General features: G+C 33.1%; 1 protein-coding gene and 1 non-coding gene across 2 annotated transcripts; one reads left to right on the top strand and one right to left on the bottom strand.

Moving 5' to 3' along the window:
* Nucleotides 1-1,958: 1,958 nt before the first annotated feature.
* On the bottom strand, nt 1,959-26,143 carry HHEX (Hematopoietically expressed homeobox). The gene is made up of 3 exons (XM_072521509.1): nt 25,733-26,143; nt 6,857-7,098; nt 1,959-2,198 (listed from the first exon to the last, which is right to left on the bottom strand). Exons 1-3 carry the CDS (start codon nt 26,070-26,072, stop codon nt 2,079-2,081), a joined length of 702 nt encoding a protein of 233 aa, XP_072377610.1. The 5' UTR covers nt 26,073-26,143; the 3' UTR covers nt 1,959-2,078.
* TRNAM-CAU (transfer RNA methionine (anticodon CAU)) lies at nt 12,270-12,341 on the top strand. Its single transcript has one exon. It is a non-coding gene; the product is annotated as a tRNA-Met (tRNA).
* Nucleotides 26,144-26,473: the final 330 nt, after the last annotated feature.

Here is a 26,473-nt window from a genome sequence, read left to right as displayed (position 1 = left end):
ATTTGCTCGTTGTTTTTTTAACACTTCCCGCTGTTGCTCTTCTTCGTTCAGGTACGTGGGTTTCAACTTTACTTAAAATAAAATCTTTTCGATGGTTAAAATTAAAATCAATAATTTGCACAAATCATGCTTCTATCGTCTTAACAGAATTTATCTGTGCATATGAGACGGCATTTACTTCAATCAATCGACTTAGGCGCCTTGGCTTCAAGTTTTTGGCGTTTTTTAATGTTCTTCCATTTGCGGAGGTCACATTTTTCTAGTGTGTAGTTTGTTGTGTAATGCCTTTCGCCAAAGTATTATTTGGATTGCAGTTAATATCTGAAGTACAGACAATTCCGAGTACCAACATCGAAAAGATTATAATACCATGTTCGTCCGTGTAAAATCTGGTCTACTGCCAAGGATCGATCCCACCGTAAACCGATAATCTCAACGACAATAAGGGCTCGTGCGACAATCGTGGCGAACTACAATTGCCAAGTAAAGTCACATTGTTTTGAGCCTTTCGACTTCCGGAACTCCAAGAGATATCGTTGCCACCTTTGACTAGAAAGGATACGGCCTTAAAGGCGTTCAGGCATAATCCCACGGATGATAGCTTCGCACTATTACTCGTCAACCAAATGTCCGAACCTGTTAGCAGGTAGCTGTTAGTCTCGTACTGAGCAGGATTACTATTGCAACGACTAGTCATCAGTAGGGCAAAACTAACCTGTCTCACGACGATCTAAACCCAGTTCACGTTCCCTGTCTATGGGTGAACAATCCAACGCTTGGCGAATTCTGCTTCGCTTGTCTTGTTTCTTGCAATAATAGAAAGAGACGACATCGAAGGATCAAAAAGCGACGTCGCTATGAGCGCTTGGCCGCCACAGCCAGTCATCCCTGTGGTAACTTTTCTGACACCTTTTGCGAAAAACTCTTCAAGTCAAAAGGATTGATAGGCCGTTCTTTCACAGTCCCTATGGATACTGAACTTCAGGATCAAGCCAGCTTTTGCTCTACGCGAAGTTTCTGTCCTCACTAAGCTGGCCTTAGGATACCTGCGTTATTCTTTGACAGATGTACTGCTCTAGTCAAACTCCCCGCCTAGCAGTGTCCTCGACTCGAATCAGGCTCGAGGTAAGTTGACGTTCGAAATGAAGTACACGAACGGTAGTCGGGTATCCGAAAGGCAAGCCTTATCGGAACCACGAAACTGGCGAACGGCACAACGCAACGAAACGTCACTCTGTGCCCTTGGCTCAAGAATACCGTGACAGTCGCCGTCTCGTGAAAGAACATCGCACTCGTTTCGCCTTACCGAGTAAGTAAAGAAACTAGGAAGATCTTAAAATTACCAGTGAAAACAAATCTATAGGTATTTACTAAAAAATCGGAAAGAAAAACTTTATTTTTTCCAATGAGCTGTCTAGTTCAGGCACATAATCGTTGTCAGGCATATAATGGAACAATAGGAATTATCTAAAATAATTGCAAAATCAATAGCTTCTCTTTCTTTTTGGGAGTCTAAATCAGCGAAATCAGATTCTGTAGCAATATATCAGCTATTTAGACATATTTTGTATGTCTAGTCTACCCCTCCCAAGCATGTCCAAAATCCAAGAAAACCTATTATTTCAAAACCTTCGTTGAAAGTTCCCTTCCCTCCAAGTTGGAAGTTCCCTCAAGGCAAATGTCTAGATCCGTCACTGGTTGTGTGGGTGCCAAAAAGCAACGTCCGCGACCGCAGAAAAGCCTGGATCCAAAGGTAATATAGTTTTCACTGGGGTATATTCCCGGTCAAGTACATGGAAAAATGTATATTGGACATGAATATAACTTGGAAAACTTCTCTCGGAAAACTCTCTTCTATTTGTGAATGTATAGTTGTATTGAGCTTTTATCAGTTCTCCTTTGCTGTTTATTATAGTTTCTTACAATTAAAAATACAAAAAAAACGAGATAATTATTTATATACAAATAGATATTTATTTACATAAAAATAACAAATATATTGTTAAAATACAATAGTGCCAACTTGTGACTTGTTTGCTAATAAGCAGCCTCTTCGACATAAGACACAGAAAGATGATTTAGTTACTATCTGCGTTAGTTTTCTTCGTTTCATCATCTGTTGTGTTCTCTTGCGTTTGCTCGCCACCAGAATTGCTCCTTCGCCATTTAGCTCTTCTGTTTTGAAACCACGTTTTTACCTGCAATAAAAGAAATCTTTATTAAAATATAATGAATTATGATGGTATTCTTTGCGAATTAAAAATACCATTTCTCAAAAACTGAAGATGATCTTATATAAAAATACCGAAATAAATCTTTTAGTTAGCTACGAAATAAAAACGTCCTAACGCCACCTGTTGACGTATTAACAAAGCATACATTCTTTACTACTGACAGACCTGTCTTATTCAAACGAAAAATTACATTATAATAAAATATATATAAATATCATTTGATAGTAAATTTAAGTATTATATAAACAAAATGATATGTTTAAAAATAATGATTGTATTTATATGAAATAATTTTAAAATGAGAACTGTGTTTAAAATTTAAGCAGATGATTTAATATTGTTATTAATCAGGTGACATTTATAACTTTTAAATTTTGACAATCGTTGCGAATTGAATCATTTATTGACAGATATTCTTTTAATTTTTTACTTCTCATTTATTGTCTGCATTTTTTTACTATAGAGAAAAAAGTAATACAAAACCAGTATAGAAGTTTCGCTTCAAAAACTAATAAAACGTATTACGTATTATAATTTCTAACATTTTCTGCAGGTAACATTTTTTTTTTCTTATTTTGGCTTAACAACTCTAAGTGGGTTGCTTGTCAGTCATCCTCGACATAGTCCAACCATCTGGTTCTAGGTCTTCTTTTCTATCGTTAGCCTGTTGGTTTCAATTGTATTATTTTCTTAGTTTCTTTTATGTCTTCTAATCTCTGTAGTATAACACACCAGCCTATGACTTTTTAGAAATTGTACAATATCATATCACGTACGTCTGCGAAACATGAATACTAAGAAAGGCAGATAGCAAAGTACTGCAAGTATGGGAAAGAAAAGTATTAAGAAAAATATTTGGAGGAAAAAAAGTAAACGAAGAAGGGAAAGAAAAAAAGTCAGAAGTTATTAGTTTCTGTACAATGAACCCAGTATAACGGCTGTAATAATAAAACAAAGTATTAGGTGGATTCGATATATTCAAAGAATGGCAAAAAAAACCGAAAGTGATAATAAAAAAGTAATATTGGAGCAAATTAAAGAAGAGAAAGGCCCAGAGATAGAGGAAGAAAAAAAGTGGAAAATATTTGTATACGAAATAGAAGAGTTTGGACAGAAAGAAATCTTATTATTCTTATTCATCGTTGTCTTGTATCGAATCATTTCCTTTGTGTTAAATGTCTTGAGTTATTCTTAGTTTGCAAATGTGAATGTATTCAAATGTTCAAAAATGTCCACTAAACAACACATATACTGTAAGTTACTTTAATCATAACAATCGTAACAGTTTTATTATTATTGAATATATCGGAATATAAGCAGATAACCTACCAAAAATTGAACAACATAACTCGTTCTACTATGGACTACAGAGGACTTCAAGATTGTCAAATAACAGAGTGTGTACATATTTAGCAAACAAAAAATTTGTTGAGGATTTTATAAACAAGACTGAAAAAATTAAAATAAACCTTCAGCTCTTACAGGCTCGTAGACTAGTTAGTCCCAGTCAGCGATTAGTATTGTCCAATATTTGTCCCTCAATCCCACATTCAGTCCTAATATCTGCATTAAAATCGCATGGATTAAATCTTCTATCGCTTTTAACATTTCCTAAGAATAGGCACATTAACACTACAATTCCAGCATATTATAAGCTTCAGACGCCAAATCTACATATCTCCACTAAATAACTAGACCCTACCTGATTCATTCCTTATCACACATGAGGAAACGACATACAGGATTTACCTTTCATTAGATAACCAAGCTGCTAAACATGTAAGCAAACCAACCACGTAATAAAAAACTGCCCAATGTCTACTAAGACTACAACAGATAATTCAACATCAAATAATCCATTTCCAAACATAGACTCATTTGAAAATACAACTAATCTACCAATTCAAAAAACCCAAAAAGAACTCATTAACAACAATGAAAAGAAGAAAGCATAAAATAAAAACCCAACAGCAAAAATAACACATACACCCAACCAAAATAGGTTTATAAACAACAAACGACCTAAAAATTGATCTAAAGAATGAGGCAATGCATATAAACACAGGCAAAACACAAAACAAACGCACAATATCCTAAATCTCTCCATCAGCTACTACATCAGAGGAACCTACTTTCATAAAACAAAAAAAAGAGAAGACAAGTAAAATCAGATCAAAATATCAAAACAAAAAAACAGTAGAAGAAATGCTTAGTAGAAGTTATACTAAAACATTTTTTGATAACCGAAACTCTAACTACCCTGTAATTAACGAACAGTTATTAAAGTTTGTTGAACACTGTCAGTGCTCACCTGACTCGTTGAGTATCGTTAAAATATATCCAGAAGAAGCAGCAGAGATCATAGATCTATTAACTAAAATATAACCTTACCTGAAAGACCGAAAAATTAAAGTTAAATTCACTCAAATAAGAAACAAAATATTAAAGCAAATCAACCCATACCTTCAAACAGACTTAGATAGCGACGCATCTACAGAAACTTAGTACCTAATATATCATTTTCAACTCTTTAATTCAATGGAACATAAGTATTATACCCATTTAGAAATGTTGCCACAGTTTAGTGTACTCCAGGTCTTTCGGTCAAGACTTTTCGCTGCAGTGGAACGAGGTAATGAAGGCAATGGAGGAGAGAGAATGACCTGGTTACCTGATGAATGTGGTGGCGGAATATCTGTCCGAGAGAACGATTATGGTGGAAAAGGTCACGATCGTGGACATGATGGCCGGGGTCCCCCAGGGATCTGTCTTGGGCCCGACGCTTTGGAACCTGGCATATGACGGGGTTATGAACTGTGAATACGGAGAGGGTACAACCCCCTTCACGTTCGCGAATGACCTCGCTGTACTAGTAGTGGCCCGAGATAATGTACTAGGCCAGATCTCAAATACCGGGTTCGGAACGCAGGAACAGGCAAAGTGCTGAATTACAATGTGCGGGAGCATGTCTACTCCACCGCACACCCAAGAAACACGTAAAGTACCTAGGAGTGACATTGCACCAGAATGGAAAATGGGGGGAGCACGTACGGGAGGTGGCCCGGAAGGCTACGAATAGTGCGGCTACGTTGGGGAGGATGATGCCCAACATTGGGGGACCTAAATCCGAAAGGAGGAGGGTCTTACACGGTGTTGTACAGTCGATCGTCCTATACGCGGCACCTGTCTGGAGCGGGGCGGTAGAGATAACGGCCTATAGGAGGCTCATGACACGAGTGGACAGATCAAGTCTGTTGCGAGTGACATGCGCTTACAGGACTGTGTCTGCGGCAGCCTTGTGGATCATCACTTGATGTGTTCCGTTGAATGTTTTGGCGGTGGAAAGAAAGCTCTGTGAGAGAAGAGACCAAAACCTTACCATGGCCGATATAAGACAGGGAAAGGTCAATTGAAGGATGACAAGAAGAATGGAACAACACGGAGGATGTGGCACAGTGGACGAAAATGCTGATCCTGAACATAAGAGATTGGGTGGACTGTGGCCATAGGCGACTGGCAAAGGTCTTTCAATCGAGACTACTATCGGACTGTCTTCTTGAGATGATAAGTAGTTTCTGATGGGTCGACTAACACAAAGCAGGATTTTAGCCTAGAACGGTTATGTCCCGTGTTGTATAGTGGGTGGCGTTTATCGAATATTTGTTTAAATGTCTCTATATATCCAGCAGCTGCTGTGCGTTCTTTGAGTGATAGGAAACTTACCACCGTATACAGGTGTTTAAGTAGGACGTATACATCCGATTACTATCCTAGATGTCTCATTCAAGGCTACATCAACTTGTTTTGCGTGGACTGATCGATTCCAGATTGGATAGGCAGACTCTCTTGTTGAAAAACACTTTGTGCTGTTATTTTTATTGTGTCTACTACTACTACTTCCAGCTAGTTTTCTTAGTAGAGCGTTTCTAGTAGTGACTTTTTGTCTTGTGTTATGACAATGGTAACTTGTAGTTCCCTCCTGGCATTTCTTTCATGTAGGTGGAAGGCGCTTCCCTGTGTTTTTGAGGTATTCGGCTTAAGGTAGTTTTCTGTAAAATTTATATTATTGAAGTTCTTCGGTTATACCGCAATATAAATAATAAATACCGCAATATAAATTGTCTTGCGCTTTCTCTTATTAGCTGTTTATTTGTGTGTATATATACTGAACAGAGCTAGAGCAAGCACACTTCCTTGGGGCAGGCCATTATTCATCTGCCCTTCTTTCCATGAAGCGCCTTCAGATAATAATCTATTATCCATTCATTTATTACCAATGTTGCTACTTAGAGTTGTAAAAATTTCTTTACAATCAGATCCGCCAACGAATACTTTGGCCACATAAATTTGATCGGCAACTTGTGCTTATCATAAAACATGAAAAATAGCTTATCCTGTAAATAGAGAGGTTTCTTACTTCAAACAACAATAAAATCAAAAATATAAGGCAGAAGAAGAGTTTGAAAAATGTAAAAAATGGTAACTAAGTAATATAAAACAGCTGACCTTTTTTATCTACTTATTGCGATGAAATGCACTATGAAGAAAAAGATAAGTATTTGATCATTTAAATCATGTTTCATTGCAATGAATAACTGTTTTTATTATCTTAAATACATTACCTGTCGGTCTGATAAAGTTAACGATTCAGCCAAAACTTTTCTTTCTTCCGGGCTCAGGTATTTATTGGAACAAAATCTTTTCTCCAGTATGTCCGTTTGATTCGCTGTAAAGCGTACTTGTCCACCTTTTCGTTTACTGGGACTGTACATGTATTTATATTGCATCGCATATGATAAATAGTTGGCTTGATTGTCATACGGTGAAGGTGTCCATGGTTTTTGACGATTTATCGAACAATAATCTGGAATACAAAATGCAAATGAAATTAATTAAAAATGAGTTAGATGTTTACGAGATATGAATATTTAAAATGGTTATAGAAGTTACATTTAATACTGACTAACAAAAATTTTAGGAAAAAATTCATTATCTTATAATTAGTCCTAAATAAATTCACATTTAGTCGGCATTGGAAACAAATTTTTAATGGTTGTCAAACTTTTGTCTAGTCGCCATTGGAAACAAATTTTTAATGATTGTCAAACTTAAATATGTCATATCATATTATATTAAATTTATTTAGAGGTAAAAAAGTCGCAGTTTCAATTATTTATAAAATCATAGCTGAGTGCTAATAGTTATACCATATGTAAATCTCCTAAAGGGTAGAGTAATGTCCAAACAAACAAGTTGGTAGAAGCCGAAAAGACCAATTAGGAAAATCGATTCGGAAATTAGGTCGTAGATTTCGTGTAAATCATATGCCCGTTAGTCGATAACCAAGAAGAAATTTAACTATCGAATATGGGAAAATCGTCAAAATACAATGAATAAAAGTTACGCAGAATCCCAACCGCAGAACAGGTCTTTCAACTGAGCGCCGAAATTACTAGAATGGAAAAGAATTAGTCATAATATATTTACAGTTTTATGCGCCATAATATTTATCGTAACAGTACACTCTTCATGATAGACAGATGGTAAAAAATCACACCAATAGTTACCCGAGGGACGAGAGCCACTACAGTCGATCAAAAAGTGAAAAATAATATGTCAGTCCGGACCTCAATGTTAATAAGCTGTTCAACGCTTTTATAATAAAACATCCTGACTGCACCACAACATACAAATTCTAAGGGAGAGTTTTTTGAAGGATTTTCCTAATCTTTCTTTTAAAAGACCTAAAGTTGATACCTACAAGACTTGCGATTTACTTTTTGTAAAAAGCAAGGACAAAGACCTTAATGTATCCAGAAAAGCTAAAACTGAGTTGGAATTACATCATAGAAAACAGGTAAAGGTCTTAAAATCTCCAAATTGACGCATAGTAGTATTTATTACAGCCGTTAACTGTCATGCTACAATTTTGAAATATACGTGCAAGATGATAGGTACGTCAGATGGGATAATGTGCATCTGGCATAGAGCGCAATCTGGTCGTGGTAAGACCCAAATGGCATCATGTCTTCTACAAGCCTTGAACACAGGAAAGCTTTCAACTTATAAGCGAAACCTATGTATATGGAGCGAAAACTGTACAGGGCAATTGAAAAACCGAATATTTATTTTCTTATACATTTTTTTAGTAGCTAATAGACATTTTGATACCATCGATCATAAAGTTTTAGTTTCCGGTAATAGCTTTTCACCTTCAGATAGAGATTTTTTGCTCTTATCGAGGAACGAACAAAACGTTTCAAGCTGCAAATAGTAAACGATGTAAAAACTGTAATTGCTGCTTCTGGACTGCTGCTGTTAGATATGGGAGAATGTACTTTTTTTGATTTCGATAAAATATCATCAAAATGTATAGATACATCTAAACATGGCATTGCTCAAGCATTGTGGTTACATGTGACAAAACAAGAGCCAGGAACAGTATTGTACAAGAAAAATTTCGGTGACTTAATGGGATGGGAGAAGTGTTGTGTATTGGAAAAAGGTGTTACTGTCCAAAAGTTCGACAGAGCTCTTAGCGTTTCCCGGTGTTCAGAAAATAAGCTAAAGTAAGAAAAAGACCTTCGCGTCATGCTAGAATATATTAACGAGGAAAATAAAGCATTTTCATCTCTATTTTAGATTTCTAATCATATATTTCATATATTATTTCAGTTTACTTAAATCATTTCCTTTTTTTTCTTAATTTTTTTGTGATTTCCGTAGGTTGTTAATAAAGCAGAATTTCCATAAACAATTTGTACCTTTGTTTTATTTTTTTGGTTTTTCAAGTTTTCTTTGATTTCTGGCAATTTTTAATTTTGGCACTTAGACTATTTAGCTCGACCACTCTTCAGTTACATTCCTCGGGCTATTACTCCTTAGCAGATTTTATTGTATCCCTTATTTACTTTCGACAAACTACGTCCCTGCATATATTTAAAATGAATTGCCATATTATTATATAACTATTCAATTAAAAAACATAATTGTGCGACATACAGTAGTGCACTTATCACTGATAAGTACATATAAATAGACATATTATGTATAAAAAGTGGTTTGTAGGTATGAAATGTACGGAACCACAAAAAGCCATTTTTGGAATAACGCCACAATTAATCATTTCATTTATCGTGTATTACCGGTGTTAAGGAAATCCGTCTGACGTGCGATAGATAGGTAAATACATATATAAATGATAAGTGCATATCTTCGTGCAAAAATATTTTTTAAATATTAAGACATACTAAATAGCAAAGAAAATTGTATTAAAGTAGATTTATGGAAACAAAATAGAACTAGATACTTAATTAAAGAAATCGAAAATTAGAGTTGAAGATTTTCTTAAATTCTTTTAATTTATTGATAGGTTTAATTTAATAAGTAGGTATTTAAAACGAATTATTGTAATAACAGTTAGAAATTTACATAATACGATATGAACCTATGGACAAACCTACCTACTTAAAAGTAAACGTTTTCTTGATAAATCAGGAAAGAAACATATCATAACTATACACTGAAATGATGGAATAGTACCATTAGTATTTTTGGTTATATTATCGATATTAAATTAATAATATATTTTATTAAAGTACATATCGTCGTTCAGATGTCAAAACCTTGTATCTCAAAATTAGTGTATTTTGGGAAATCACCTAAAACTTCCCATAGTAGAAAATATAACTTTTAAAGTTATAGTTTTTTTTTAATGTGGGTAGTTCCACGAAATGAATTATTTGTGACAGTGACTAAACTTGAAAAAAATAAAGTTAGATTTTTTTTGACAAAAAAACGTGAGATACGAGTTTTTGAAATTTATATAGTATTTAATTTCAGGTCTTACGAGGTTTTGGTAGCATATTTTCAGCTCACTTACGCCTTTTTTAAACACAAAGAACAAAATTATAGAGGAAAAATAAAATATTTATTCTTCAAAGAAATAAAACAAACATGTTACGTAAGCATTCTGATATAAAATAAAATAAACACAATTATTTTCCATATTCTGAAAACAAAAAAAAATTAATGCTTCAACAAGTAATAAAAACCATGATAATCTGGGTGAATAACAGTCTTAAGAGACTGCAGGTGATTAAATTTGTCTTCTGTAATGGGCAAATGGTCATTATTCATTTTTCTTGCCGTTCCTGCATTATTCGTATTTTTGCGAACTGGTAAAAACTGCCACTCCTCATCAAAGTTTAGTTTGAATTGGACAGGCAAATCTCTGGAATACCTTAGAGCCCTCAGATTATTCACGCATGCATCTCTTACTTTTTTCCCTGGACGAATGGATGAATAATACTTAATTTCGGAATAGTTATTAAAAAATTTGTGATCAATGTTTTTAACTTTGTATGGATTTTTGGTATTTTTACGGGCCTCTTTAATTATTTCCACATAATTGGATGGTGAATAAATCCATTTATATTTTTTCTTTCTTTCAATGGTGGAGTGCACACTATCGCACTCCATTTGTGAGTGACCCTTAACTAAATATTTCTGTATAATTACCGTATCGTTTTCATTGCAGAAATGCTGAAGTGCATTAGCCAATGTCACGTTGCAATTTTGTGCAGAGCATCCATCGCTATAAAAAATTTTTTGTTTGCCCTTTTCTTGGGCATCTAACTCTTCATTTAAAAAATCAATTATACAAGGAGTTGGCATCTGTTTTGCCCTCTCCCTTATGCCATACATAACAAACTACCTTATTATTTGTTTAATTGTAGATGGTGAAGTTATGGCATGCTAGTTTCTGTTTAAAGTATAACATGCCTGCTGGGACGACAGAGACAAGTTGGACCGCTTGTATATCCATCGTAAATACGCACACTTTTCCTTCCAACGCATCTTCTTTATACTTGATTTTTTCCTTTCTAGCGCGATCTTAAACATTTTTGTTCATCTCTTTCCCAAGTAGAGAAATCTGTTTTGCCTTTTTTGCTACGCCCTTTCTTTTTATTTTTTTCTTCTCGGACAGCGTCTACTTCCAATTTTTTTGCGTCTGGCAAAATTTACAGCTTGATCTTCAGAATCCGACGAAGTATTTGGATGATAACTTGACTCTGATCCTTTGAAAGGTTGTTCAAATTCAATGTCGGTGTTATAGTGTGGATTTTCCGCAGCTTCTTCTGGAAGGAAACTGGAGGATTCTTCTCTAAAGGTCTCATAAACTTGTTCAAAGCCTGTATTTGCTTTTTTCCATAATTTTTATGACGGCTCTTAAGTTCTGCGACTTCCTCTTTAGAATGTGAATTTTGATTGGTAGTACTTTCATTCTGGTCAATATCAGAATTCGCTTTTAGACTTTCTAGTACTAATTTGACCATTCTCGAAGCCCGGTTTGCCTAAAAATAAAACAAAAAAACACTTATTTTGTTTTTAAAAAAAGCCTCGTAAATCAATATTGTAAATACTTGATTATATTTTGGTAAGTAACAAAACCTCGTATCACAATTTTTTTCACCTAAAAATTCACTGTAATACAAGTTTTTGCTTTTCTCTAATTGATTTATCTAATTTGTTTCAGTTGATCAATTGAAATATAATAATTGAGTCATCATAACCTCAAATTTTTTGGAATAATAATAGTTATGTTTCTGTTTAACGTAAAACAATGCGTCTACGTATTATAAAAACAAAGTAATAAGATCTTTATACTTACCACAGCTTCTAATAAACAGTTATAATTCTTATAAACCTATTTAACTGCACAAAAATGTTCAGTATTTAATAATTTTTCAGACACGTGTTGACTTACGTGGTTTCGTGTACAAGATGTGAGATACAAGGTTTCTGAATTCGAGTGACGGAGGTGCAATTTCGCATGCTTTGTAATAAGAGGTTTCTCAATCGATGCAGCTCGATTTCCTAATATAGACCACACAAAAAACGCAAAACCATCGAAAATTGAGATACGGGGTTTTGACATCTTAGCGACGATATGTATAATAAAAATGTATGAAATAAAAAATAAACTTTTATAGGGTGTGTCATTTTACTACAATTATCGACAAACTTTTGCAGAGCAGAGTGGCGCAGTGGAAGCGTGCTGGGCCCATAACCCAGAGGTCCGTGGATCGAAACCACGCTCTGCTACGTTTACTTTTTTTTTTTTAAATTTATTCTAAATTGTATATATTTATATACAATATATTATGAATATAATATATAAAGGTTGTTTTTTAGAGGTATATAACTTTGAAATGGAATAAAACAAAGATGATTTTTCAAATTGACATGTAATTGACTTTATTCAAAAGATAATCTTTTGGCATTATAATTTAAATATGATTTCGATTTCTGGCATATGACCGACACGGCTGTCTCTGACGTAGTCTAATCTAAAAAAATCTAAACTTATAGAGGTTCAATTTTCGATGACTTTTTCCAACATTTGTGGCCGTATATTGGCAATAAGGCGGCAAATGTTGTTCTCCAAGTGGTCAATCGTTTCAGGCTTATCGGCGTAGACTAGGGACTTCACATATCCTCACAGAAAATAGTCTGGCGGTATTAAATCGCACGATCTTGGAGGCCAATTGACAGGTCCCAAACGTGAAACTATGCGGTTACCAAACGTTTATTCCAATAAATAAATTGTGGCACAAGCTGTGTCACATATTGTGCCGTCTTAATAAAACCACAGCTCCTGCAAATCATAGTTCTTCAATTGAGGAATAAAAAAGTCAGTAATCATGGCCTTATGGCGGTCACCATTGACTGTAACGTTCTGGCGAGCATCGTTTTTGAGGAAGTACGGACCAATGATTCCACCAGCCCACAAAACACATCAGTCAGTTTTTCTGAATGTAATGATGTCTCAACATACACTTGAGGATTATCTTCACTCCAAATACTGCAGTTTTGTTTGTTGACGTAGCCATTCAACCAAAAGTGAGCTTCATCGTTAAACAAAATTCGCTTATGAAAAACAGGATCGACAGCAATCTCGTTTTGGGCCAATTCACCAAATCTACGCCTTGCTAGGTGAGCGTGTAACTTTAATTCTTGCACGAGTTGGATGTTGCAACTACGCAAACCAAGATCTTTGCGCAAAATCTTCTATAAAGTGGATGAACACATATCCAACTGCTGTGCACGATGGCGGATAGACTGATTGGGGTCTTCCTTTATGCTACGCTCTACATCAGCAACAATTTCTTCTGTACACACTGTACGACATCTCTATGGTTGCGTATTATCATTTAGAGTAAACGTGGTGCGAAAACGTTTCATGGATAATCGAATTAATTGCTCTGATGGACGATTATGTTGACCATAAAATGGACGTAGTGCGCGACCTGTATTTCTAACAGAACCATGATTTTCAAAGTAAATTTGCACAATTTGGAAGCGTTGTTCAGACGTCAGTCTATTCATGTTAAAATGCCAAACCAAACTAAACATTAGTCATTTGACAGCTTATAAAATGGCCGTCAGTTGAAGAAGTGTTACCAACTTACATTTCGTTACCTCATAAACCTGCGTTTATTATGTAAAAATTTGTCAAAAATAGACCTTAAGTAACATTGTTTTCATTGCAGCCTTATTCGTGATTCAGTGGCGTACCCAGGGGAGGTTTTGGGGGTTTTGGGTTACTCACAAATTTTAAGGTCTCAAAATTGAGGTAGCATAAAAAAATTTCTAGGTGTGCCACTGTCGTGATTAATCACATAAGCAGAATGAAGGAGACCCGTGTCGTCAAAATAGCAAGAGATAAGTCACCAAGCAGTAGAAGAAGTATCACTCAATGAGCCAATTATGATTCAAGTAATTATTCAGTATAGCCGGGAAGACACTTACAATTAATTGTTGGGCAGACTTATCTGAATATTCTAGAAAACATGTTTCCCAGTCTAGGACAGTGTAGAACTGTTTACACTGCGAATATAATAAACCAGCGGCTACATAATGAGAACATCGAAACCTTACCATATCCTTAGAGTCCAGATTTAAACCAAGTCGAGAATGTGTGGGGTGTTATTATAAAACGGTTGTATGGGCGTAATTTTATACCTCAAAATGCTGAAGAGCTGTGGTATACAACAGGTTTGGGAAGGGCTCTCTAAAGAAGATAATTTCATGGTTCCTTTCACGCAGGTGGACCGAAGACTACAAGCTGTTATCAATGCTGATGGAGATATTATAAAATATTAATTTTATTTTTACATACCTAAATTTAGTATAGTTTTGGTCTTCCAGACCCTCGCTTTCTTTCGAGTTTCTTGTTCCCTCCAGTAGCGCACCTAGAATTTGCCTCGGGGGGGGGGGGGTTTTGGTTGGTCACCAAAATTTTTTTTATGGTGTTACCTCCATTTTGAGTCATTAAAATGTGTGAGTAAAGTGTCGGAATAAGGTCTGGGGGGGGGTGGTTTTAACCCCCAAAACCGCCCCTAGGTGCGCCACTGGTTCCCTCCATTTTTTATTAATAGAAAAACTGCGGTTCTGCTTACATATGTTAAAATGTTTTACTGTCTCTGATAGTCCCCAGTTTTTTTTTAATTTGGTTAAAATTCTTGCTTTAATATATTGTTGAGTTAAGTCGTTTGTTTTATTCCTTAATAATAATAAAAATACTAACAACAACCCTATTTTATGTAAAAACTCATTTATAGGTATTTATAGGTAAAAATCATTTATAGGTAGGTATACTCTTTATAAAATGCAGGAATTCAAAATAATATCAAAATTTAAACCTTAATTATTACAATTTATGAATTAACATAATGCAATCAATTGTTTGTTGTTTATTTGTTTATTTTATTATTTGTCTGCAGTGGCGGCTGGTGTGGTAAAATTTTGGGTAGGCCAAGCCAGCAAATTACATAGCTATGTGACGGATCCAGAGGGAGGGGTCACGGAGTCATGAGCCCCCCCCCCCTAAACTAATTTTTTAATGATTTCTCCGTTCATTTTAACTTCTGCGTTGTATCTAATTTTTAGATTTTTGATTTTTCATCTAGCAAATAGCAAACAGAAAACGCCCTCTTCTGTACATCCTTAAAGGACAGGAAATTACTTAAATGTTCCTTGCAACTGGAATGTTTTTTTAAGGAGGCAGACATATTTTTTAAATCAAAGTATCCTTCACAATTCTATACACATTTCTTATTAGAAAATAACAAACACGGACAACAATATAGTCTGTTTTTCGTAATACTTCCAGACAACCATTTGTAGACATCATACCAAGAGCAATTAAAAGTACGCACCTTTTTCCCATCTTTTTGGTCAATACGCAATGTTGGAGTAGGCCTTTCATTCATTTTAATTTTTTTTCTATCAATTTCAGTTCTTCTAGATAATGGCGATTCCAATAGTGAAACAACAATGTCCAAACACTCAATATCAACATTACTATTACTGCAACCTGGTAAAGCGTCATAAAAACTCATTTTTACGTATCAGTTATAAAACAATCTCACATATACAGTTGCATATATAAGTTGCATACAATCAGGCGTTATAGAAATCACGCAAATGTGATTTTTTTTCTTCGAATTTTACGAATTTTTTAAAATTTATTTGGGCAACCTTGAATTGTTTGCAATTGTGTTGTTTATTTAAAAATATGTTACAATTATGGATTATATTATTGCATGAGACTCTTTAATAAATTAACTCTTTAATTAAAAAAATAAAATAAAATAAATTTATCCAAAATTAACTCAGTATGAAAAAGCTGTGCTTAAATTACTGTTGCAGATTGATCCCTACAAGATAATTAATTTTATGAATTCAAATATATAACCGGATTTCTATAATTTATTTCTTTGTTTTGACGTATATTTCGCTGATTAATATGACATGACTATAATAATATTTATCAGTAAGAACTTTTTACTTCAGGAATTCAGAAGAAGAATATAATATTTATAGTAATAAAAAATAGAATTGAATAGGTATATGGATTAATTTTTCAAAACATAAGAATTGTCCACGTTATTAAATGATTTCGAAATTACTAAAATAAAACATTGTTGGTGGTAGAAAAGTTATCTTTAGTTTGCGTATATTTTTAACAGATATTGAAAATTGGGGTCTCCAAATCGACTACCGCTTTTTATACAACATATATTTTATATTCGTCACTCTAATCCTGAATAAATATTTATCAGGCAATAGGTAATTGCTACCATAATAAAATACGTCTAATCTCAAAATGCATACATATTATTACAATATCGCACAATTGATCACACTTGTAATACCCACTTGACAAGTTTATAGCAATATTGGGAACGTAATGATCGATTAAAAAACGATTATTTAGTGCCGGTAATACTCTAACTAAACAAGAATTAATAATCAATCATCCCTAATTGGAAAACAATCCCTTTACTCAAAAATTTTAAACAATTTATTACCAATGTTTGATCCAATACAGATAATTTAGTTCTACAGGGTGTCTGCAAACTATCTTCAAATAAAAGAGATTATGTGTAAGTTTTTTATTGGAAATGGAAAGAAGATTTTAAACTTTATCCTTTAAACATGTATTTTTTTTCTGTCTGTTTTTTCTGGGCCCATAGGCGTGGCCAGTACTTTTAAGTCTGGGTTCCAATGCTGAAAATCGCGCACTACCCCCCCCCCTAATATATTTTTTTAATTTGAAACGAGTTACGTTTGTTTTTATATTTAATTATTGCGCGATCATATAAGATGGGTGGTTACATATATAATAAATACAAGCACAATTCAGATTAATATTAAAGTTGTATTATAACAACACATTTCAATGCCATTCGTCGCTGAAATGGTACGATTTTTTTTAGTTCTTGTTCAACAAAAGGCACCATTAGATGTTCCAAATGGTCTTGCAGTATTGTCGATCGAAGTTTCGATTTTATTTTGCTCAGCTTAGAAACAGTTCGCTCGAAAGTACAACTTGTTACGGAAGTTGTGGCACATTTGACCATTTGTTGGTTAAACACTGAAAACATCAATATTCTATTTCACTGAGACATCCAATCGAGCCAATCGAGAGCTTTCTTCTTTTTCAGAAGTTTTTCTTCAGCTTCTTATTCTCAAGAATTCAAATCAAAATGTTCTGAGATGTATTTTAAATCTTGATTTCCTAACTTATCTATATTTAACGATGTGATTTTGCATACTGAATAAATAATTTTTTTTTACTCTTGGTCAAATTTATCTTTTACCGACTGAATCATTCGGTCTAAAAGCGGAAAAATAAAAAGAGTTTCACTACTTTTTTTATCGTTGATTGTAAATGCATTTCCTGGATTATTATCTAATCTAGTAGAAACTTTACGTTTTCTCGGAGTAGGAACGTCAATTCGAAGCTTATCACAAAAGTGTCTTTTACTTTGGAATAAATATTATCAAATATAGATGGCCCGATCCTTAATTCTTCCAAAGCAAGTACTACTTTTGAAACTTCTTCTATAGCTTAACAAATATCTATGTCTAGCGATTAAAGTTATTTGGTAACCTTGACCACCATTTGCAGAATTTGATGCATTATTTCCAAACACATAATAAAATCAAAGGATTTTATTTGATATAGTAACACTTTACCTTTAGCTCTAACTTTTGCATCAGTTGCGTCACCAACTGTCTCTTCAATGGCTTCTTTAATTACTTCAAGCTGATCTTTAGTCACAGCAACTCCCTCAGTAAGACAAAATTTATTGCAAAAGTTTTACTTTTTAGTTTAATAACTCATTTATTTAATATTACTCAAAATGTTCACAGATTAGTTGTTTCTCGAAGTGAACGATCCGAATTTTTACGCCTCTCTAAAGTTAGTGTGGGTTCCAAGGCACCCGCAGCATCCTAGGTCTGTGTGTGGCCACGCCTATGTCTGGCTCTTTGTTCTTTTTTTTGTATAATTTTCTTGCTTGATCCGATTTCTTTATTATACTTGTACGAGTTTATTCAAAATATTTTCGTAACTCCTAACTTCTATCTACTCTCTTACCCTTTTCGTACATTTCTTATCTTTTTTATTGCAGCTGTAGGTATTATATTTGTTTCGAATTTCTCTATTTGTTAATCTATAGAACCTTGCAGTTTAATATTCAACAGACAATACATGTTTTTGTTTTCGTTTTTATTTTTTGTGTTATTCTCTTTTGTTATTCTTAGTATTATCCCCGGATTTATTATTATTCCTATTCTCGCCTTTGTGTCTGTTACCTCTTTCTGTTGTACTTCCGTGTCTGATTTCTATTTATCTCAGTTTATTTCGTCAATCTATATTTCTAGATATTTTCTCTAGCTTCTATACTTTTAATCTTTCAAGTTTTCATTTTTCGTATCTTTTTTCATTTTTGTTTGTCATCTATTTTTTTTGTTTCGTCATTTTCATGTCCATTAAACTTTATTTGGTATTGAGATAGAGAGAAAAAGAGAGGGAAATAAATCAGCGTCTATTGTATTCATTTTTACGTGTACTAAGCTACACGATGATTGTAGAACTAAATAATAAACTGACTATTTAAATGTTAATAAAAATTTGTTACATTTAAGGTTCTGTGTAATCTTTGATAATAAAGATTTTGAGATAATTTTTTTACAATAATTTTAAGAAAATAAAAGAAACTTTCTACATATAACAAGCGAGTCTTCTACAGCTGGCGCTGCTTCTCGCATCCTAATTTCCAGCGTTTTCTGTCGAAGCAATCTTCAGTTGTTAGATCTCTGGCGGTTATTGCATCGTCGACATCGTCTCTCCAGGATCGTCTTGGTCTACCTCGTTTTCTTCTAGTTGGCTGAGTCCATTCTTCTATTTTTTTTTGGCCATCTATTTTCAGGCATTCTCTGAAGGTTTCCATACCAGTTAAGTCTTTTGGCTTCGATTGTGTCTATTATGTCTAGATCGATTTCCATTTCTCTCCGAATATCTTCGTTTTTCACCCTATCAAGTCTAGTGAGCTGGCAACATCGTCTCCAGTAGTTCATTTCCATGGCCTTAATTTTTGATTTGTTTCTTTGGTTCATTTCCTAGAGTTCGGCGCCGTACAGCCCAATACTTTCTATTATTGTTTTATAAATTCTTCTTTTATTTTCTTTTGTTATTTTTTTATTCCATAATAGTCCGTGTAGCTGTCTGGTGGCTGATCTTGCTTGGGCAATCCTGGAGTGTATTTTTTCGCTACTTCCTGCTTTTGATGTTATTTGGACTCTTAAGTATTTAAAATTGTCTTTTGGTTTTATAGTTCCCGTTTCGATTTGTAGGCTTTCTGGTTTTTTCTCCTACAACTAAGTACTCAGTTTTTTGTATATTAATTATGAGGCCCCATTTGGTATACTCATCTTCCAGTTTTCTAAGCATGTAGCCTACATCACTCTCGTCTTCAGCTAGAATGGCTTGATCGTCAGCGAAGTGTATCGTGTACAATCTATCATCTCCGATTGGGATGCCCATATTGCATCACCTTCTTCTCCACACTGAGAGTGCCTCATTTAGATATATTTTGAAGAGTGTAGGGGCTATGCAGCAGCCTTGCTTTAGGCCCTTACTAATAGGAATTGCTCTAGTTAATCTATTTCCAGTTTTAATGTTTGCCGTCATATTTTTGTAGAGCTGTTGTACTGCTTTCTCAAGAATAAACTTTCTCAAAATATTAATAAGATGTAGCGTTTTTTTCTAATACGAGTAAATTCCACAGGGTATTTCAAAATACAATGAAAAAACACAACTTTATTTTTACACCCCATTTACAGTATAACGTTGATATTTTTCAGAAAACATTAATATAGTAATTTATTAGAAATAGACGTATAATATGAGAAAAAAATCATTACAATCCAATCATCTATCCAGAAGAAAAATAGCTTCAAACTTAGGGTACTCAAGGGTACATTTAAGGTGGTGCGTTAATTTTAGGCAGTAGTGTATGTGTATAATCAAATACCGATTTGTCTAATGAAGTCAAAAGAGTTGTTACATTTACAGGCAATGGAAACTTAATATTGATTAATTCGTGATATAGAACTAAGATAAACTGCATGTTCAGAGAACTTTCGAACAAAATATACTTTAAACCTACAATTGATTCTTTGTCACAAGTGCACAAAGAAGAGTCAAAGATATCAATTTTATGTAAATGGGTGACAAAGTGACCGTGGTTGAGTTTTAAATTAGTCAATGATGATATCTTCTTTTTCACGTGCTATATCAGAAGTATCCGACGTTAGCGATCACTATTGCGAAGACTTCTCGATACATTCACGAATGTTTTTTAACCAAGAAACCTGTTTTCTTCCTACACATCTACGGCCTTTTTTGCCTTTAAGGATCAGTTGAAATATTCTATATTGATTTCCTCTCACTACATGTCTCAGATAAGACAATTTCCGGTGTTTAGCAGTCTTTAGCAATTCTCTATCTTTGTTAATCCTCCTTAGTACTTCCTCATTAGTTTTTCTTTCTGTCCAACGTATCTTCAGCATCCGTCTAGGAATCCACATTTCCAATGCTTCAATTCTGTTCATACTTGATACTTTTAGTGCCCACACTTCTGCTTCATACAAAAGTACAGATTAGATATAGCACTTAACCATTCTTTGTCTTAGTTCTAAACTGAGATGATTATTGCAAAGAAATGTCTTGTCTGAATCCTCGTTGTCTGGAGATTTCGTCGGTCTAATTATCTTCAATGTTTACTATTCCAGTACAGATTTTTAATGACACGAATATATTTGTGAATTATTTCTATATTTTTTAGCATCTGCATTAATTTTACATGCTGTACTTTATCGAATACCTGTTCGAAATCCACGAAGCATGCAAATACACCTTTTGTTTGATCACGGCATTTTTGTAATAGGATATTTAGAGCAAAAAGTGCCTTCCTATTTCCCATAGCATTTCTTAAACCAAATTGGTATCTTCGAGATCTTCTTCGCATTTGAGTCTAATTCTGTTATGGAGTATTCTTAAGAAAATCTTAAGAGTGTGGCTCATTAGGCTAAATAATCGATATTCTGAGCATTTTTAGCATTGTTTTTTAGATATTGTAAGAAAGATGGACTTGAGCCAGTCTGCGGGAATCACTCCAGTTTTATATACTACATTAAAAAGTTTCACTAGTATTTTTATGTTATTTTCATCTATTAGCTTCAGGAATTCAGATGGTGTATCATTTAGACCACAAGCTTTCCTAATTTTAGCATTTTTTTAAAGCGTGATCTCATTTAATCATTTCTGGGGAGTCAATACATTGTTCCATCAATGCCAAGATGTCTTCTGTCATCCATTTATTTTTTATTGATTAAGTTATTTCTATAATCATTATTTTTCTGAAGCTATTTTCTTGTGGCATTTTAAAGTATACTATTTTAATGGGAATAAGCCACAATTGAAAGTTAAAATAAGTTTATTGACGTTTCAATTTCTACTTCGAAAATCGTTCTCAAAATACAAACAGTAATAAATTAAACAAATTTTGTTTTTTGTTACTTTGGTGAAAAATTCTTCTAATAATTTATTATTATCTGACTCATTTATATTGACAATTCAGACATATATTATTTTAAATATACATTTTAAAGTAGACGACTTTAAAATTGTGTTGCGAATATTGCTGAGTTGCGTTCCTGGGACGACTTTATTGTAAGCTAGTTCATTCGATTATATGAAATCAACTTTAACTTGAGAAAATCCGTCAGAAAAAAATCATAGCATGTAATTCGTCTTTAAAAAGACAACCACATGCCATGATGACAGTAAAATTCTCATGTTAGTGATTCCATAATAAATCATAAAGAAAAAACCAGGAAAAAAACGTCATAATACTATCCCGACATGGTAAGTATTTGGTCGTGCATGTAGTTTACTCTCAATAAACACCAAATTCTAATTTTATATGTTTGTTATTTAAAAAACATAAATGATGTATCCTCGATATGTTACTGACTTACTAATACTGGCATTTTCATTTTATTAACTTCCTCTTTTAATATGGGTAATCAGATCCTACTGCATTCTGCTGAGAAATTTGCAACACAATTGGTCTCATTTAGCATCATTAGAGCCGCTTTTTTGATATTTATCTTTTTATCATCTGTTTCTTTTAGGACTATACTTGAATCATTCCATTGGACCCTTTGTTCATTTTCTCATGCGTGTTTACACATTTGAGATCTATCAAATTCTCTATTTTTAATATAAGATTGATGTTCACTTATTCTAACATTTAATGGCTTTGATGTTTCACCTAAATAAAACTGATCACATTCACAAGGTATTTTATATTATAAATACAATTCTTTGTTCCTTCTTGTTCATTGTTAGGTTTAGTTTTAGATAAAATAAATCTCAACGTGTTTGTTGTTTTGAATGTTGTTGAAATGTTGAATTTATTTCCTATCCTTTTAAGTTTTTTTGAAAATTCTTTTATGTATGATATTGTTATTTTCTTCGTATTATTCCTTGTGTATGTTGTAGGATCTCTTTCTAAGTTGTGCTGTTCTATTCAGTCGATTGATGAAAATTCCTTATTTATAGAACGTATCCAAGAACGAATTTTCATTGGAACAAGCAATTTTGGCTTTATCGTGTAAGGATTTAATGATTCCCTTTTTATTATTAATATTGTGATTTGAGGTCAATTTTATCTGAAACTAAACCTAACAATGAACAAGAAATAACAAAGCATTGTATTTATAAATTTTATTGAGGTAAAAAATCAAAGCCATTAAATGTTAGAATAAGTAAAGAATGAACATAGGGTTCAATGGAATAATTCAAGTATAGTCCTAAAAGAAACAGATGGTAAAAAGAGAAAAATCAAAGAATCGGCTCTAATTATGCTAAATGAGACCAATTGTGTCGCAAACTCGTGTGATCTGGTTAACCATATTAAAAGAGGAAGTTAATAAAAGGAAAATACCAGTATTAATAAGTCAGTAACATATCGAGGAATACATCATTTATGTTTTTTAAATAACAAACATATTAAATCATAATTTGGTGTTTATTGAGAGTAAACTAAATGTAAGACCAAATACTTACCGTGTCGAGATAGTATTATGAGGTTTTTTTCTTCATGATTTAGTATGGAATCACTAACAGGAGAATTTTACTGTCATCATGGCATGTGGTCTTTTTAAAGACAAATTACATGCTATGATTTTTTTCTGATGGATATTCTAAAGTTAAAGTTGATTTCATGTAATCGATTGAACTATCTTACTACTACGTATATATATATATATTTAGGGATTCTACAGTATTCCCTGCCTTCCCTCGCTCAACCGTTTCCATCTCTCTCTGTTGTTCCATTCTCCATCGTTTAGTCCTCTCTTACTCATGGCGTCGTCTACTTCGTTCCTCCAGGATTTTCGGGGTCGTCCTCTTTTCCTCCTTCCTATGGGGCTCCATTCGGTTATTCTTTTTATCCATCTGCTGTCGCTAGCTCTTCTTACATGTCCATACCACTTTAGTCTTTTTTGTTCTATATATGTTAGTATGTCTGTTTCTATTGATGTTCTTTGCTTTATTTCGTCATTACTTCTCCTATCCATTCTTGTTACTCTGCAGCATCTTCGCAGGCATTCCATCTCTGTTGCTATTATCTTACTGCTGTTTTTCTTGTTTATGATCCAATTTTCGGCCCCATATGTCATAATACTTCGCACTAATGTTTTATAAATCTGCGTTTTTGTCTTTATATTTAGGTGTCTATCCCACCATATTGAGTTAAGTTGTCGGATTGCTGTTCTTGTTTGTCCTAATCTTTGTGTAATTTCTTCCTCTGTTGTTGCCTTTTTCGTGATTATAAACCCCAGGTATTTGAATTTATCCTTTCCTTTGATTGTTACGTTGTCATCAATCTGTAGATCTTCTATGTCTTCACTTGTAGATAGGTACTCTGTTTTCGCGAGGTTAATATCTAGGCCAGCCTTGGTATATTCTTCTTGTAGTTTCTTCATCATGTAGCTGAGGTCTTACTACTACGTCTACTTTAAAATGTATAGTGTATGTCTGAATTGTCAATATAAATGAGTCAGATAAAATTAAATTATTAGAAGAATTTTTCACTATGTAACAAAAAACAAAATTTGTTTAATTTATTAATGTTTGTATTTTGAGAACGATTTCGGAAGTGGAAATTGAAACGCCAATAACCTTATTCAATTGTGGCTTATTTCCATTAAAATAGTATCTTCTGTAATCAATGTTTATGAAGATTTTGTTAACTTGGTTTTTAAAGTGATTTCATAGTTCCTCTGAATCTTCTAGTTGTTCTCCGATATTCTTGATTCTATTGTTAAATTTTGTTTTTTTTTAGTGTTATTTAATGTTATATGCCTATATCGTCAAAGTTAATTATATATTATTTTTGGGTTTTGTGATGATATAGGTGCTTTATTGTAATTATAAGTAGGATGTAAAATATTTTTTTGAAGTGTAGGGCGAATACTTAAATAATGATTTTTTGAATTATCGCTATATTTTGTAATCAGATTATCATTTCCTTCTAGTACTACATAGGTTTGAGAGAATGAATTAGATCTTTCAAATTAAAGACATCCTTGATAAGTTGGCATTACATATAGTACTTTTTGCGGCCTCGTCTGCAATTTCATATCATTCAAATATCCCTCACTCCACGCAAACGGAACTGTTATATTAGATTGTTTAGGATCGCTGAGTATTTTTTTTTATGTTAATAGCTAGAAGTACTAACTTAAAATCTAAAATTGTGACTATATTCATGCATGTGTTAGATATACACCAATTGAAAGCTTTTTCAATTACAAAGAGATCGGCAGAAAACATAAAACCATAATTTGAGAGTCTGCGTATTTGAATATCATTTATGTTAAATTAAAAGATATATTTGAAAATAAATATGGACGAAAAATATAAAAACATACCTAATAGAACACAAAACAGGATGAAAACAGGGAAGAACAATATTATAAATGATTGTTGTTTCAAATAATAAGAAAAAAACGATATAACTTGTAGACCGTATTAAAGACTGGCAGTAGCAATAAAAACAAAATTGGAAGATACTATGGGCACAAATATAGCAAAATAATAAGATGAAATACCAAACAGGAAAAACAAAACCAAAAATCTAATATTAGAAGACATTATGAATTGAAGATATTAACTAGCTGAATGAAGTTTAAAAGTGAATTTTTAATACGGCATAAACACAGAAGAAATTCTGTGAAATTCTGTGAAAAGACAATTAACATGAATTGAATGCAAAAAGCGAAAGTAAGATATTTAATAGGACGAAAAGAAGAAAGAAAAGAAAAAAATTCATATTGGAGAAATGAATTAAAAAGTGACAAGCAGAATATATGACATTACAAAAAAAGGAATAATGAAGAAACCGATTTCGATTTATTTTGAAAAAAACCAATATTAAAATATTGGTCATACATTTTTGCCTATTTTTTATCATTTAAAAGAATTTATTTTCTGTTGAATTAAAAGCTTGTCAAAAGTATCCAATAGAACCAAATATAAAAGATTTCGAAATTGAGAATTATTATCTTACCTCTATCATAAAGCGTTCTGTAGTAATTAATGTATCCTGGATCGTAGCAAAAATGTTGATAGTTTTCTAGAGGCGGACCTCTATGATCACTGGTTCTATAATAAGGTGAATTAAGTCTGTTTATAAGAGTCTGATGCAAAATACTTCTTTGGTCACTAAATCCTAGATTTACCGAACGGTGTTCATCACTTCTTTTCTCCAAAGGCGCAAAATTTGAACTATTTTCATAACTTAAGGGTACATTCTGCCTACTATCACTAGTCTGATGTATACTATGATTATTATCGAGTCTTTCCAAGGGATCTTTACTTCTTAAAATGTCGTCTATAAAAAAAGACATGGTTGATTTTTAGATAGTGTCCGGGCAACGACTAAACCGAAAAAAGCATGTTTGCGGTGTACGGACGTATTCCTGTGTGCGATATTGTGGAGATTTATCTTTTTGATAGGAAAAATATTAGTTAAGTTGGTATTTTAATTAACTATTTGTTGTGGTTAAAGAAATTTATACAGGAGTGGCTTAAAAAATAATTTTAATAATTTTATAAACATTCAGGCAACATATATATATATATATATATATATATATATATATATATATATATATATATATATATATATATATATATATATATATAGGATATAATGAACCAGAAGTATTTGCTGACAACGTAAGGAAGTAAACGTTAAATAGTGGGTTTGCAGCAATAAAAAATGAAACGTGTACTCTTTAATACAACA

The sequence above is a fragment of the Diabrotica undecimpunctata genome, chromosome 2, assembly GCF_040954645.1.
Source record: "Diabrotica undecimpunctata isolate CICGRU chromosome 2, icDiaUnde3, whole genome shotgun sequence".
Lineage (NCBI taxonomy): Eukaryota > Metazoa > Arthropoda > Insecta > Coleoptera > Chrysomelidae > Diabrotica > Diabrotica undecimpunctata.
This window is presented reverse-complemented; position numbering and strand designations above follow the sequence as displayed.